Source organism: Trichosurus vulpecula, chromosome 2 (assembly GCF_011100635.1).
Source record: "Trichosurus vulpecula isolate mTriVul1 chromosome 2, mTriVul1.pri, whole genome shotgun sequence".
Taxonomy (NCBI): domain Eukaryota; kingdom Metazoa; phylum Chordata; class Mammalia; order Diprotodontia; family Phalangeridae; genus Trichosurus; species Trichosurus vulpecula.
The window spans coordinates 388261999-388278246 of NC_050574.1; the positions used below are offsets into that span (position 1 = coordinate 388261999).

At 36.3% G+C, this 16248-nt stretch overlaps 1 protein-coding gene across 1 annotated transcript in view; it reads left to right on the plus strand.

Moving 5' to 3' along the window:
* Positions 1-16248, plus strand: part of MGAT4A (alpha-1,3-mannosyl-glycoprotein 4-beta-N-acetylglucosaminyltransferase A) — a 160696-nt gene that overhangs the window by 117929 nt on the left and 26519 nt on the right. Inside the window, exon 8 of the mRNA XM_036744628.1 lies at positions 4401-4476. Within this exon, the coding sequence (XP_036600523.1) occupies positions 4401-4476 (76 nt within the window). The remainder of the gene's footprint in view (positions 1-4400; positions 4477-16248) is intronic.

A 16248-nucleotide genomic window follows, 5' to 3' on the forward strand; every position in this document is an offset into this window, starting at 1 on the left:
ATACTGGATTTGAGCATTGATTTGCATTTCAGAAAATGGAATTGACTATATCTTCGCAGATAGGAAATTACTGATTACCACTGTTCCAGCCATATCAGAATCAGCTCTGTAGGCAAATCATTAACTTATACAGCAATGATCAAAGTAAACACCAAAGTTGAAGAAAGGATAAAGATGAGAAGACATGGAATGTAATGAAAGCGGCTCTAATCAGACCTATTTAAACTAGTTGTAGACTCAGAAAAATGGAAATTGCACAATAGTTAACTATGTTGATTATCATTATCTGTTAAAGTTCAACTTATGAGAGAAGTCAATTCTGAAAGTGAGAAAACTAATAAGAGTCCACAAGTCCCACCAGCCTATTGAAGAAGAGGATGAGGGAAGTCTGAGCAAGCAGTATTATTTCACAGAATAACAAAAAGCAGTTGAGAAATTGTGCCTTCAAAGAGCTTAGCTTAGTGTGAGATCTGACCAAATCAATTATCTTGAAAAAAAATTATATGTAAAACCCAAAGAAGTACAACAAATACATAAAATAGAACTGATCTGTGGGCATTTCTTCTGTAATCTCTTTTCATCACCAACAGTAGTGAAACTCTATCAGATTTGGACCCTGTCACCTCAGTACCTGATGTGACATGTGAAAAATTGGAGGTAACTCAATTGAAAAGGCATTCAAGGATCAATTTTCAAGATATCTTGGAGGGGAGAAATTTCATTAAAATCCAAAATACCACAGATGGTGCTTTTAATACTGCTGCACCTTCCCTCCTTCTCTCCTTCTACCCCAGCAAACAAGAAGACACCTGTAACTATTAACTGATAGGCCAAATTTGTCATCTCTACAAAATCTTTGAGAATAATCAGTGCGTGTATCAAGAGTATCCTTGATGAAAACATGAAGAGGTAATAAGATTTTGTAAATGATTTTCTTCAATAAACAACATCCTTCTAGTTATACAGCTGTCTGAGAACTAGAGAAAATATTAATATTCAACCATATTTAGAATCAAATGCTTTAAAAATCAAAAAGGTGTAGAGTAAAATGTGGTATTATGAAATAGTAATCACATTTGGTACTGGTTGCAAAATGAAAAAGTATATTAGTGGAACAGACTAGATGAGATAAAGAAGACCTAGCAGCTGATGAACATAGTAGCGCAGTATCTGATAACTCCAAGAATGCAAAGTTTTGGAGAAAGGGCTCCTTTTTCACAGAAGAATTGCTGGGGAGAATGGAAGGTAGCTTGGTGTGGTACATAGGTTTAGATTAGTGTCTTAAATACTAAAGCTCCAAAAGGATTTGTCCTAACTATAGAAAGGTGCACCATTTGAAAAAAATAGGGAAGTAGTTTTTACACCTATAGCTAGAGCAAGAGTACATAACCAAAGGACATAGGAAATATTATAGAAGGAAAAAAACAGGCAATTTCAGTTACATATAATTTTTAAAATTTTGGCAAGATCAAAATTAGTGCAGGTAGAATAAGAAGAGAAGCTCTTTGCAATCTTTGGATCATTTATTTCTGGCATCACTAATAAAAGTTGGGGACCAGTGATACATAGCAAATGGACATAATCTGTATGACTTGGAGCCACCTCCCAAAGGATTAGTAAGTGATAAGGTTAATAAAGAAAATTTTTAAAAAGAGAAATTCAATCCGTTAACTACAAGAAATAATGCTCAACATCCCTAATAATAAGAGAAATGCAAACTGTATGTATCATATTGATGAACATAATAACAGTTGACATTTTTATAGCCCTTTAAGACCTACAAAGCACTTTACATATAGTATCTCCTTTTATGTTGATAAAACATAGTAATCAATGTTAGAGAAGGTATGGGAAGTCAGGCATATACATGTACTGTTGGTAGAGTTGTGATGTGACTTATCTCCTAGAAATCATTTTGGAATTACATGAAAAGAACTATTCATACCCTTTGGTCAATTGATCCTATCAGAGAAGTAAGTCCATGGCAGGAAGATGCCATTTATACCAAAATAATTATAGCTAAAATTTAAATAGCATTTTCAGGTTTGCAAAGCACTTTAGATATACTTTCTTGTTTTATTTAATTTTCAGATCACCCCTCTGAGATAGGTGCTGTTATTAATATTCATAAAATATTCCTAACACATTTTCTAGCACCCAAGAAAGTGCTAACTGTGGGCTTTTATCAATTGAGGAATGACTGAATAAATTGTGGCATATGGCAGTAATGGAATATTACTATGCCATAATGAAAGAATGAGTATGAAGAATTCAGAGAGACATGGGAAGACTTACATGAATTGATATATAGTAAAGAAAACAAGTAGGAAAAGAGTTTACTCAGTAGCTACAATAATGGAAATAAAAATAACACTGAAAGAGAACAGAAATCAGGCTGATACTTAGTTCCAAAGGAAAAATGACGAAACATACTTGCCTCTTCCCAAGTATGGAATGTTACATATGTAATCAGACTTGTTTCCTTTATTTGGCTTTGCTTATACAGAACAAAAAAAGACCCTTAAAACAATGTGTATGCTAAACAATCTAAACTGACAAATATGTCTTCAGTGATGTTCAGTAACCCTGAGTATCCGTGTCAAATGAGGCCTTAAATAAGGAGATAATTTAATAATCTTTTATACAAATTATATATAACTATACATACTTAATCATTTTAGGTGCTTAGTGTCTTAGCAATGTTCTATGTAGATCCCAAACAAAAGAATTACCTGTTAATAGTATGAATGTCCATAAGTTCCTGTTTATAGGTAATATTGTAGTAATTATGTCAAGTAGTAAAAAAACAAAACAAAACCCAAAACAATAATACCTCCTCAGGGAAAATTAATAACTACTCAAAATAAATTGATTTAGCTATCCATTATGGAAAATCAAGTGAATTTAAAAGGATTATTTTCCAGACTCTGAAAAGCAGATATGTTGAGAGATACATATTGTCTCAGGTGCTCAGGTTGAGTTGGGCTTAGGATTCAGTGGGAGGAAGAGATCAGTTTCGAGTGTATTTGGGAAATTGTGTGGTGTTGTCACTCATCCCAAGACACATGCAGCCACACAATCCCTTCCTTTCAGCACCACTATCCTTCCAGCCATTGCTGCAAGTCCTGTACCACTGTAGTCATGGGAAAGTCATAAGTGTAGGTGATTTAAAGGGCAATGAAAGACATATGGTAGATGTAACAAGGTTTCAGTGTGTAATTAATTAGAAATTGTTCTCCAAAGTGGTGTAAAAAATATTAGATGGGGAAAAATAAATGGGCCAGTCATGTACCAAACATGAGATGTGAAAGAACAGCTGGGGTGCTACATTGGTGCCTTCCAGGTTACCAATTACAGGAATGAGAGGGAGGCCTCTATCTCATTGTGTAGGACCTCTACAGATAATTTATGGAAATAGCTAGACAAGAATTACAGAAAAGTTTGAAAGGGGATGTGTAACTTGTGGCAATGGAAGGAATATTGTAGATTTCCTATAAAGGATTTAACAGAAAGCCATGAATGAGAATTTCACAGAATGAAAAATCATGGAGATGGCGCTAGTAGAAGGAATATTCACCCCATTGAAATCAGATTTGTCTAAACATACAGTTCCTAAACCTGTAGGATTCTCAGTATGGGATAGGATATATTTAGGCTAACAGTTTTATCTTTGTGGAATATAGTTGAATCAGTACAAAGTGATGTAATAATGCAAATATTTTTCATTGACAAGCATGTCCACAAGAAAAAAGTTCATAGGCTTATTTTATTCTTGACTTTGATTCAGTGAATGCTGTTGGGGGTATTTTATGTGTTTTTTGTTTGTTTGTTTAAATCCCACACAATTTCAGCTTTTTCCCAACCTCATTAGGTTTTTTTGTTGTTGTTGTTTAGGTAATCTCTTTCCAAGACAAAGTTTACAGTGACGATCTTAGTCTTTCACAGGTGTGTGTACTTTATTTTGGCAGGCTGCTTGTTGTAGGATAAAATTTTCTAACTTGTTTGGTGCCTATTCTCTATAACATTCTGACTGTCCCCTCCTAAGTACATAAAAGAAGAAGAAAATTATTGATTCATTTAAGCAAAATAGGTGCACTTTCCCAAGGTACACTAGAATCTGTACAGCTCTCGCCTCACCTAAAATTTCCCTCCATTGACTAACCAGTTATGAAAAAGAGGAATACTAAATTTATTCTTTGAAACTTTTCAAAAAGTTATGAAAGCAAGTCAGAAATACCACAAAATCCATCTTAACCCGCTCACAATTTGAGGACTAATTGTGAATTTAACTTGAACTTGATCAAGTAGGCTCTTCTCCACTGATGGGCTGAAACATAAGTATTTCATTAAATTCCATGTTTAATTTCTAATTCATGTTTTTGATGACTTTTTTATTTCAGGTGGAGGACAAAGCAAAACTTGGATTATTGTTTTCTTATGATGTATGCTCAGGAAAAAGGCATTTATTACATTCAGGTAGTGTGTTTTTAAAAGAATTATTTATAGGATAGTTTTGTAAATTGAATCTTTTAATGAAAAAAAGTTTTATGAGCATAATCTTGATAAAGTAAAAAGGTTAAAAAACCTCAAATGCATAACTTCATTAACATATTATAAATTCAAAATTTTCCTAAAGAGGTAGGTTTAAACATTTAAAAAATTTGAGTCCTCTTTTTATTTGTTAAAATGTCATAGATTTTGAAATCTCATTGCAGTAAAGTGCCTTCAAAATTATTAGTTTGTAATTTATATACATATACATTTATATACATAGAGAAGTTCTTGGCTAAAGTTTATCTTTGCTTTATATTAATATAAATAAAAAATAATGTTTTTAAGAGCTTATAATTGCATCAATATATTTAAAACACTTAAGAGTGTCAACTTTTATCAGACACCCTCATACACTCTAGAACATAGATGTCAAACTCTTGGCCTTCTCTCAACACTTCTTAGTGCAGCCAAAACAAGATTGAAATGTAGTTGGGAAATGTTTAAGAAAATAAATAAAAGTACAGTATAACATAGATAATGTTAATTTGTGGCTTTCAAAATCAGTATGTGGCCAGCAGGAATCTGCTACTCTTTGAGTTTGACACCAGTGCTCTAGAATTGCTGAGATAGTCTCATAGTAGATTGAAAACTAAGCTGAAATTTAGATGACTTGGGTTCTAGTTCCAATTCTTTCATTAATTTGCTCTGTGAGCTACATCAAATGACATTACTGTGCTTTAATTTTCTCAGTTGTAAAATGAAGAGCATTGAACTACGTTTATCTTTCAGATCTCTTAAAATTGTAAAAGTAAAGCAACTGTTCTCTGCTTTATGAACAACTATCATACTCATTACGCATTGCTTTTATTTATTTGTTAAAGCATACCCCTGAGGTTCTTAAGTATACTTTTTTTAAGCCAAGTTTGAGGTACTAAATATCTTTTACGTTAATAAAATTGCATTTCTTTAAAATGTTTGTTATTTCAATTGGTCTTCTCAGTAGTATAAATTAGTGAGATTTCACTATATGGGATTATGAAGCAAATTCAGCTTAGACTTATGTATCCACTAAATTACTGTGTTATGTAACAGAAATTGTGACTGATGAAAGGACTGGGCAGGGGCACATAGTGTTTAACTGTCTTGATGCATGTGGGTAGGTGCTATTGGGGGTCAACAGGGGATCGTATCTCTGTCAGTAGGCATACAACAGTCCCAGGATGAATCCCTTTGGCAGTTGTAACACACGGGTGGCAGAATTTATAATGTCATGCTGCCCTCACTAGGATGGATAAAACCTGTTTCCTCTCATGAGTAACCTTGTTATCACTGCATAGATATTCCTGGAATGCATAGCTTGTAGACTCTGATGGCTCTTAGCTCAAGTTTTTTCTTTGTTTATCATCCTCCACAGAGAGAGAATTAAGCCAATGGAGCCTTCTCCTTCGTGTCCTCAGGTTTTTGCAGTTAATCTGTTCACATTCTATATGATAACTTATCATGAACATACTTACTATAGGTAGAAAGACCATTGGTTTTGGAGTCAGAAGACCTGACTTCAAATTCAATATCAGTCACTGTCTATGTGATTTTAGGCAAGTTACTACTTTTTGGTAAGGTTTTTGTTATGTTTTTCATTTTTATACCATAGTCCTTTCCTATTGAAAAAGCCTCTCTGAACCCTTCCTCATAAAAAAAGAAAAAGAGTTAAGCATAACCAAACAAGAATAACCCTAGATGACAGCATATACCAGATTCCATATCCATAGGCTCCCAACTCTATACTGAGAGAAGAGAGGTGTATTTTATTATTTGTTCTCTGATACTGAGATTGCTTCCTTCAGTTAAATAAGATAGTTACTTTGAGTGTTATTTTTGTTTACATTATTGTAGTCATTGGATATATTTTCTCTTAGTTCTGCTTCCTGTGCTCTGCATCTGTTGACACAAGTCTTAAGATGTTTCTCTGAATTTCTTCATAATTTCTTACAACACAGTAATACTTCATTACATTCATATACCACAGTTTCTTTAGTTATTCCTCAAGGTATGGGCACATCACTTTTCTTCCAGTATTTTACTATTGTAAAACTTTATGATGTTAATATTTTGGTATATATGGAAACTCTCTATCTTTGCCTTCCTTGCATATATTCACAGTAGTGGAATGGTTGTGTCAATAGATATAAACAGCTTACAAATTTTTCCCACATAATTCCAAATTATTTTCCAGAACAGTTGGGCAAATTCATAATTCTTCCAATAGTATATGAATGTGCGCCAGCCTTCTACAGCCTTTGCAACATTGTCTGTTTCTATTTTTTTATTATCTTTGCCATTTTGAAGGGTTGGACATAAAACCTTAGAGTTGCTTCCACTTGAATATTTCTTATTATTGATTTCATGTAATTTTTCATGTGATTATTTATAGTGCTTTTGAAAACTTTGTATCTTTTAACCATCTATCTCTTAGTTCTTAAATACTTGCATGAGTTTCTTATATATTTTGAATATTTTACTTTTTCATGCAAAGGTATTTTCCTACTCAATAATTTTTCTTTTTAGAAAAGCTATAGTTGGGGGCGGAGCAGGGACTTGCCTAGGGCTCTCCCCCAGGACCCTCCAAACACCAATAAAAAATGGCTCTGAACAAATTATAGAACTGCAGAACCCACTAAATAGCAGAGGGAAGCAGGGCTCCAGCCCAGGACAGCCTGGATGGTCGCTGGGTAAGGTCTATCGAGCACAGAGATGGGAGAGGAGCGAAGCAGAGCCCAGTGTGGGCTGCACCCGGACCAACCAGACCAAGAGCCGGGCAGAACAGGCCCTAGCGCCCTGAATCAGTGAGCTGTGGCAGTTACTAGACTTCTCAACCCCAAAACACCAAAGACAACACAGAAGGTTAGTGGGAAAAGCTGCAGGGGACAGAGTGAAAGGAGTTCGCTGTTCAGCCACCGCCCCAGGGGAAGGGGAGGTGGTGCAGCTCTGAGGCTGCTTACAGAACTACAGCCGCAGTTGTTTCTGGCCCCAGGCCCACCTGGTGGGAGGAATTAAGTGGTGGATCAGAGCTGGAGTGCAGAGCCTGCTTAAGATCTGAGTCAGGTCCAGGTTGGCAGTTCTTGGGGGAGGAGGAGTGCTGGTATGGCAGCGCTTGCTGTATAGAAATAGCTCTGAAAACAACAGTGCATCCCCTCAAACTTGGAACAGAGTACCCTCTACTCTACAAGCAGTGATACCCTGCTGAAAAACTCAAGAGTCAAGTAGTTGGCTGGGAACATGGCCAGGCAGCGAAAACGCACTCAGATTCAGTCTCAGACTTTGGAATCTTTCTTTGGTGACAGAGAAGACCAAAACATACAGCCAGAAGAAGTCAACGAAGTCAAAGAGCCTACATCAAAAGCCTCCAAGAAAAACATGAACTGGTCTCAGGCCATGGAAGAGCTCAAAAAGCATTTGGAAAAGTGAGTTAGAGAAGTAGAGGAAAAATTGGGAAGAGAAATGAGAGTGATGCAAGAAAACCATGAAAAACAAGTCAATGACTGGCTAAAGGAGACCCAAATAAAATACTGAAGAAAATGACAGCTTTAAAAATAGACTAACTCAAATGGCAAAAGAGCTCCAAAAAGCCAATGAGGAGAAGAATGCCTTGAAAGGCAGAATTAGCCAAATGGAAAAGGAGGTCCAAAAGACCACTGAAGAAAATACTACCTTAAAAATTAGATTGGAGCAAGTGGAAGCTAGTGACTTGATGAGAAATCAAGATACTATAAAACAGAACCAAAGGAATGAAGAAGTGGAAGACAATGTGAAATATCTCATTGGAAAAACCATTGACCTGGAAAATAGATCCAGGAGAGGTAATTTAAAAATTATTGGACTACTTGAAAGCCATGATCAAAAAAAGAGCCTAGATATCATCTTTCAAGAAATTATGAAGGAGAACTGCCCTGATATTCTAGAGCCAGAGGGTAAAATAGAAATTGAAAGAATCCACAGATTGTCTCCTGAAAAAGATGCCAAAAAGAAAACTCCTATGAATATTGTTGCCAAATTCCAGAGCTCCCGGATCAAGGAGACAATACTGCAAGCAGCCAGAAAGAAACTTGAGTATTGTGGAAACACAATCAGAATAACATAAGATCTAGCAGCTTCTATGTTAAAGGGATCAAAGGGCTTGGAATGTGATATTCTGGAGGTCGATGGAGCTAGGCTTAAAACCAAGAATCACCTACCCAGCAAAACTGAGTTTCAAGCTCCAAGGCAAAATATGGATTTTCAGTAAAATAGAGGACTTTCAAGCTTTTTCAGTGAAAAGACCAGAGCTGAATAGAAAATTTGACTTTCAAACACAAGAATCAAGAGAAGCATGAAAAGGTAAACAAGAAAGAGAAATCACAAGGGACTTACTAAAGTTGAACTGTTTTGTTTACATTCCTACATGGAAAGATGGTGTGTATGATTCATGAGACCTCAGTATTATAGGTGAAGGGAATATATATACATATGTGTGTGTGTGTGTGTGTGTGTGTGTGTGTGCGCGCGCGCACGTGTGTGTGTGTGTATATATATATATATATATATATAGACACAGAAGGCACAGGGTGAGTTGAATATGAAGGGATAATATCTAAAAAAATAAAATCAAATTAAGGGATGACAGAGGAATATGTTGAGAGAGGGAGAAAGGGAGAGATAGAATGGGGTAAATTATCTTGCATAAAAGTGGCAAGAAAAAGCAGTTCTGTAGGAAGGGAAGAGGGGGCCAGGTGAGGGGGAATGAGTAAATATTGCTCTCATCAGATTTGACCTGAGGAGGGAATAACATACATGCTCAATTGGGTATCTCACCCCACAGGAAAGAAGGAGGAAGGAGATAAAAAAGGAGGGATGATAGAAGGGAGGGCAGATAGGGGGAGGAGGTAATCAAAAGCAAACACTTTTGAAAAGGGACAGGGTCAAGGGAGAAAATTGGATAAAGGGGGATAGGATAGGAGGGAGCAAAATATAGTTAGTCTTTTACAACATGAGTATTGTGGAAAGGTTTTATATAATGATACACATGTGACCTATGTTGAATTGCTTGCCTTCTTAGGGAGGGTGGGTGGGGAGGGAAGAGAGGAGAGAATTTGGAAAAGTTTAAAAGAAGATGTTCCCAAAAAAACCGTTTTTACCTGCAACTAGGAAATAAGATATACAGGTAAGGGGCATAAACATCTATCTTGCCCTACAAGAAAGTAAGGGAAAAGGGGATGGGGAGGAGGGGAGGTGACAAGGGAGGGCTGACTGGGGAATGGGGCAATCATAATATGTGCCATCTTGGAGTGGGGGGGAGGGTAGAAATGGGGAGAAAATTTGTAATTCAAACTCTTATGAAAATTAATGCTGAAAACTAAAAATACTAAATAAATAAGTAATGATTAAAAAAAGGAGAGGTGCATTGATTTTATTTGTGGAAAAAGTTTTATAATTTTATGTAATTCAAATTGTCTTTTATATTTTATGATCATTTCAATCCCTTGTTTGGTTAAGAATTCTCTCTCAGCCTTAAAATTTCCTCCTTACATTCTCCAGTTTTTGTTATTGTCTTTTATAATATGGCCTTTTGATTTTGTGTCATGTAGACAGTTGGAAACTTACTGTTATTATAGCAGTCATTTGGCAAGTATTTAAGTGCCTACTATGTAATTTAAACCAGTGCCTACTTTAAAGTGCTGATAGAAAACTATTTCTGCCAAATTCCTTTCAGTTTTTGTAGTATTTCTCATCAGATAGGGAATATTAGGTTAACTAAGCACTGAATTGCTATGTTGGATTGCTTCTGCATCTTAGTTTTCTAGTATGTTCCATATTAGGTAAGTGCCAGAGCCCCTCTCTCTCATTTCCCACAGATATCACATGAACTTTGGTTTTTTTAGATCTCTGAGGTATATCCCAATTTTCATGTCCTATGCTAGGATATGTACTCATGTTCCATCTTTATCATCTCATTGACCATATGTTTTATTGGTCATGAGCCTTTCCTAATGACTCATAGACTGAGAGGTATCATGATCTGTTGACTAGTATCTGATTGAACTTGTAGTCTGGAAGATCTCCGCTAAGGTCCTGCTTCTAATACTTACCGGCTGGGTGACCTTGGGCAAGTTCATCTTTTAGAGCTTCAAGGAACTGAGACTTCTCAACTAAGTTATGAGAGATTGTGGTCTGCCCCAGGGTGTTCCACCTACAAAATCACGGGTCCTTAAAATAATGACATAATAGGTATTCATGTCAGCTTGTCTATAAATATTATAAATTTTGTTACTTGTCACTGTTGTCAGTGATCACTAGGAGTCTTTGATTCTATTCTGCCTGCACCTGTGTGGAGCAGTGGGGCCTTAAAGTCAGGTTGGACTCTCCTGTCATTCCTTTCTTTATGCTTTGCTAATTTTAGTTTATCATCCCTTCTTTTCTCAGTGGCACTTTCTCTGATGTTGCTTTCCCTTTCTTTTCCTAGTGGTTGGCTAGTCAGGAAGCCTGGGTGTTTTGGAAAGCATATTTCTTACCATTGTGACACATAGGGTCCATAATATAGGCCAACCCCTCTGCCCCCTCTCCCTGGCAAATAAAAAAAAAAAGACACTGTTCAGACCTCTGGATCATTGTCTGGTTTTGGAAACCACAGTTTAGAAAAAACAGTAAGAACTTTGAATATTTCCTGAGAAGGGTAACCCAAGGTAGGGAAGATATTTTAAACCATGCTATATGAAAGTTGTTTGAAAAAACTAAATATGTTTTGCCTGGAAAAGAGGAAAGTTAACCATGACTTGAACATTACATTGAAACATTTGAAGGATTTTGTTGTGTGGGAAAGAGATTAGCTTTAGAATTCTGTATTCCGAGTACAGGATTACCATATTTCCCTATGTATAAGACACACCTTAATTTTGGGGTCCAAAATTTGAAAAAAAAATGTATTACATAAAGTTATCGAACTCAAGTTTTATTCATCTGCTCATAGCTTTCAGGCATCTTTTGGGCAAGTCTGGTGCGTGTATGCGTGCTTAGTCCATTCTGTTGCATGAACCCAAAGTACAAATTGTGTCCTCCTTTGAAATCAGTAGCTTCTTTTTCATCAATTCTTCTTGCCTCATGCTGAACCATCTTTGTGGACATAGGAATTCCAATTGCCCTTTGCTCTTCAATCCATATCTTCAATTCTCTTTCTAAATCAGGCCATTTTGCTGACTTGCCTCACATGGCCTTCTTCTGCCGTGGTGTTTTCATTAGGGTTTCTTCTTCCCGTAGCCAGTCTTGGATTGTTTTCTCAGTTGGAGGAGGGAGGACCAAGCTTACATTCAACAGCATGATTTCCATTCACTGTTGCAAACTGGATCATCTTTTCTGAGCCATTTTTGGGCAGAATGTGGCAAAACGTAACCTAATATACCGGTAACAAATGCGAAACAATGAGAGCAAAGACAACAAGCGCGAAAAAGCAGGAAATGCAAGTAAAAGAATCTACAACAATGAGCGCAAGAACAAGCGTGAAAAAGTGGGAAATGCAAGTAAAAGAATCTATAACCACTGTATAAGACGCAACCAGTTTTTAGACCCCAAATTTTTTGAAAAAGGTTGTGTCTTATACATGGGAAAATATGGTAACTAATGGATGAAAGTCATAGAAAGAAAAGTAATAATTTAATGTGAGGAGGAACATCGTAATAATTAGACGTATAAAAAAATGGAATGGATTGGTGGAGTCAGAATGGCAGAGAGAAGCTTGGAAGTTGACTGAGCTCTCCCCATTTTCCCTCAGAAACATTAAATCAAGCCTCTAAATGGATTCTGGAGTGACAGAACCTATGAAAAGATGGAGTGAAACAATTTTCCAGCTTAAGATAACTTAGAAGGACTTCAGGAAAGGTCTGTCTCACTAGGGTAAAAGGGGAGTGCAGCCCAGAGCAGACACTGTCTAGGCAAGCCACCAGGAGGCTCTTAGTCACAACACAGATCAACAACCAAGACCCCTTGGTCCTGGTGCAGCAGATCAGCTGTGAGGCCACTAGCCCCAGTGCAGAAGGCAAGTTGCCAGCCCCAGAAAGCAGGCAACAACAGGTGCAACTTGGCCTGCTCATCCCAACACAATGAGCAAGCCACGAGCACCTGAGGTCACAGCACACAAAGTCAGTGACCAGGCCCCTGGCCCCCAGCACAAGAAGCTTGAGACAGTGCTTCCGTACCCCAGGAGGAGAGTTGAACTTTAAAAGCCACAAAAATAGGAACCCCCCACTCCCCATGAGCAAGAAGCAAAAACAAACATTGACCATAGAAAGTTACTATTATGAAAGGGAAGATCAAAACACAAACTCAGAAGAGGACAATATTGTCAGAGCTCCTACATATGAAACTTCAAAGGGGAATATGAATTGGTTGCAAATCCAAAAAGCCTATTTGGAAGAACTCAAAAAGCATCTTAGAAGTCAAATAAGAGAGGGAGAAGGAAAAATTGGGAAAACAAATGAGAGGTATGCAGGAGAGAGTCAACAGCTTGGAAAAGGAAGGACAAAAATTTAATGAAGAAAACAATTCCTTAAAAATTACAGTTGGCTAAATGGGGGGGGAAAATTCACTGAAGAAAACAACTCCTTACAAAAGATACAAAAGCTAACTGAAGAAAGTAATTCCTTAAAAATTAGAATTAGAAAAAAAAATTAGAATTGGCTAAGGGGAAGCTAATGGCTCTATGAGGCATCAAGAATCACACAAAATTAAAAGCATGAAAAAATATAGAAAAAAATGTAAAATATGTCATTGGAAAAACAACTGACCTGGAAAACAGATCCAGGAGAGATAATTTAAGAATTACCTGGGTTACCTGAAAACATGATCAAAAAAAGAGCCTGGACAGCATCTTTTAAGATATTATCAAGGGAAACTGTCCTGATATTCTAGAACCAGAAGGCAAAATAGTCGTTGTAAGAATCCACCAATCACCTCCTGAAAGAGATCCCAAAATGAAAACTCCAAGGAATATAACCAAATTCCAGAATTATCAGATCCAGGAGAAAATACTGCAAGCAGCCAGAAAAAAATAATTTAAATATTGTGGAGCCACAGTCAGGATTACACAGGACTTAGCAGCTTCCACGTTAAAGGATAGAAAGATCTGGAATATGACATTCTTTAAGGCAAAGGAGCTTGGATTACAACCAAGAATCAACTACCTAGCAAAATTGAGCATAATCTTTTGGGGGGAAAGATGGACATTCAGTGAAATAGGGAACTTCCAATCATTCCTCATAAAGACTAGAGCTGAATGGAATATTTGATCTTCAAAACGAAACTTAAGAGAAACATAAAAAAGTAAACAGGAAAGAAAAAAGATATTATTTAATAAGGCTGAATTTTTACATCCTTACGCAGGGAGATGATACTTGTAACTCTTGAGAACTCTATATTAGGGAAGTTAGAAGGGGTATACATAGACAGACGGTTTGGGTATAAGTTGACTTTAATGTGATGATATAAAAAATTAAGGGTGAAAAAAGGATTGTACTGAGAGAAGAGGAAAGGGGGAAGTAGAATAGGGTAAATTACATCACATGAGGCACAAAAGACCTATTACAGTAGAGGGAAAGGTGGGGGGAGGGAGGTGAGTTTTGTTTGAACTTTACTCTCATCAGATTTGGCTCAAAAAGGGAGTAACATATGCATTCAGTTGAGTATAGAACTCTATCTAACCCTATAGGGAAGTAGGAGGAGAAAGGGGAAAGAAAAGGGGGGGCGGTGCTGATAGAAGGGAGGGCAGATTGAGAGAGGTAGTGGTCAGAAGCAAAATACTGGTGAGGAGGGAAAGGGTGAAAAGAAAGAGGAAAGTATAAATGGGGGAAAATACAATGGAGAGAAAGACACAGTAATCATAACTTTGAATGGGAGTGGGATAAACTTTCCCATAAAATGGAAGTGGATAGCAGAGTGGATTAAAAACCATAGTCCTACAATATGTTGTTTACAAGAAACCCATTTAAAGCAGAGAGATACACACTGAGTAAAGGTAAAAGGCCGAAGCAGAATATATTATGCTTCACCTGAAGTAAAAAGCAGGGATAGCAATCCTGATCTCAGATAAACAAAAAGTGAAAATAGAGCTAATTAAAAGAGATAAGGAAAGAAACTACATCTTGCTAAAAGATATCATAGACAATGAAGTAATATCAATACTAAACATATATGCAGCAAGTGGAAGTGATATAGCGTCCAAATTCTTAGAAGAGAAGTTAAGAGAGTTACAGGAAGAAATAGACAGCAAAAGTGTACTAGTGAGAGACTTCAACCTCCCCATCTCAAAACTAGATTAATCTAACAATAAACTAAATAAAAAAAAGTTAAGGGAGTGAATAGAATTTTAGAAAAGTTAGATATGAAAGACCTCTGGAGAAAACTGAATGGGAATGGGGATAGGAACATATCCTTTTCTCAGTGGTACATGGCCCCTACACAAAAATTGATCATGTGTTAGGACATAAAAACCTCACAGTTCAGTAAAGAAAGGCAGAAATATTAAATGCATACTTTTCAGATCATAGTGCAATAGAAATTATATGTAACAATGGGCCATGGAAAAGCAGACTAAAAATTAGTTGGAAACTAAATAATCCTAAAGAATGAGTGGATCAAACAACAAATCATAGAAACAATCAATAGTTTCATCAAAGAGAACAACAATGAGACAACATACCAAAAGTTAAGAAATGTCGCCAAAGCGGTTCTTGAGGGAAATTTTGTATCTCTAAATGCTTACATGAATAAAATAGAGAAAGAAGAGATCAACGAATTGGGCATTCAACCAAAAAAGCTAGAAAAAGAACAAATAAAAAATCCCCAATTAAATACCAAGTTAGAAATTCTGAAAATCAGAGGAAAGATTAATAAAATTGAAATTAAGAAAAATATTGAACTAATAAATAAAACTAAGCTGATTTCATGAAAAATCCAATAAAATAGGTAAACCTTTGGTTAATTTGATTTAAAAAAAGAAAGAAGAAAACCAAATGGCTAGTACCAAAAATGAAAAGGGGGAATTCACCACCAATGAGGAGGAAATTAAAATAATAATTAGGAGCTATTTTGCCCTATGATACACCAATAAATCTGACAATGTCAGTGAAATGGATGAATATTTACAAAAATATAAATTGCCCAGATTAACAGAAGAAGAAATAAAATACTTAACCCCATTTCAGAAAAAGAAATTGAACAAGCCATCAGTGAACTCCCTAAGAAAAAATCTATAGGGCCAGATGGATTTACAAGTGAATTCTACCAAACATTTAAGGAACAATTAATTCCAATAGCATATAAATTATTTGGAAAAAATAGGTGAAGAAGGAGTCTGTATTGGCATTCAAAATGGGTTTGAGTGACATGTTTGTGACATCAGAGGCTTTTAGACCATGTGAGTTTAAGTTGCATTTTTGTGATGATTTTAGGTCACGTGGGTGAGTCACATGGGTGACTCACCCTTGACCCTGCAAAAGATATAAAATCAGAGGTTGGCTTTCTTTTTCAGAGCTCTGAGCTGCAGCAATAGTGATGTGTGACTCTGAGCCAGCCATTGTCGAGCTCCCCAGCTGAACTCAGATGTTGGTAACTACTAATTGTATTTGGTCTGTTTGTAATTTGATACATTTGCTCTGAAGTTCAGGGTGCTAGCTTTTCCCCCTGAACTAAGTTAATGATATTTGTATGCTGGATTAAAGTAAGATTGTTAAC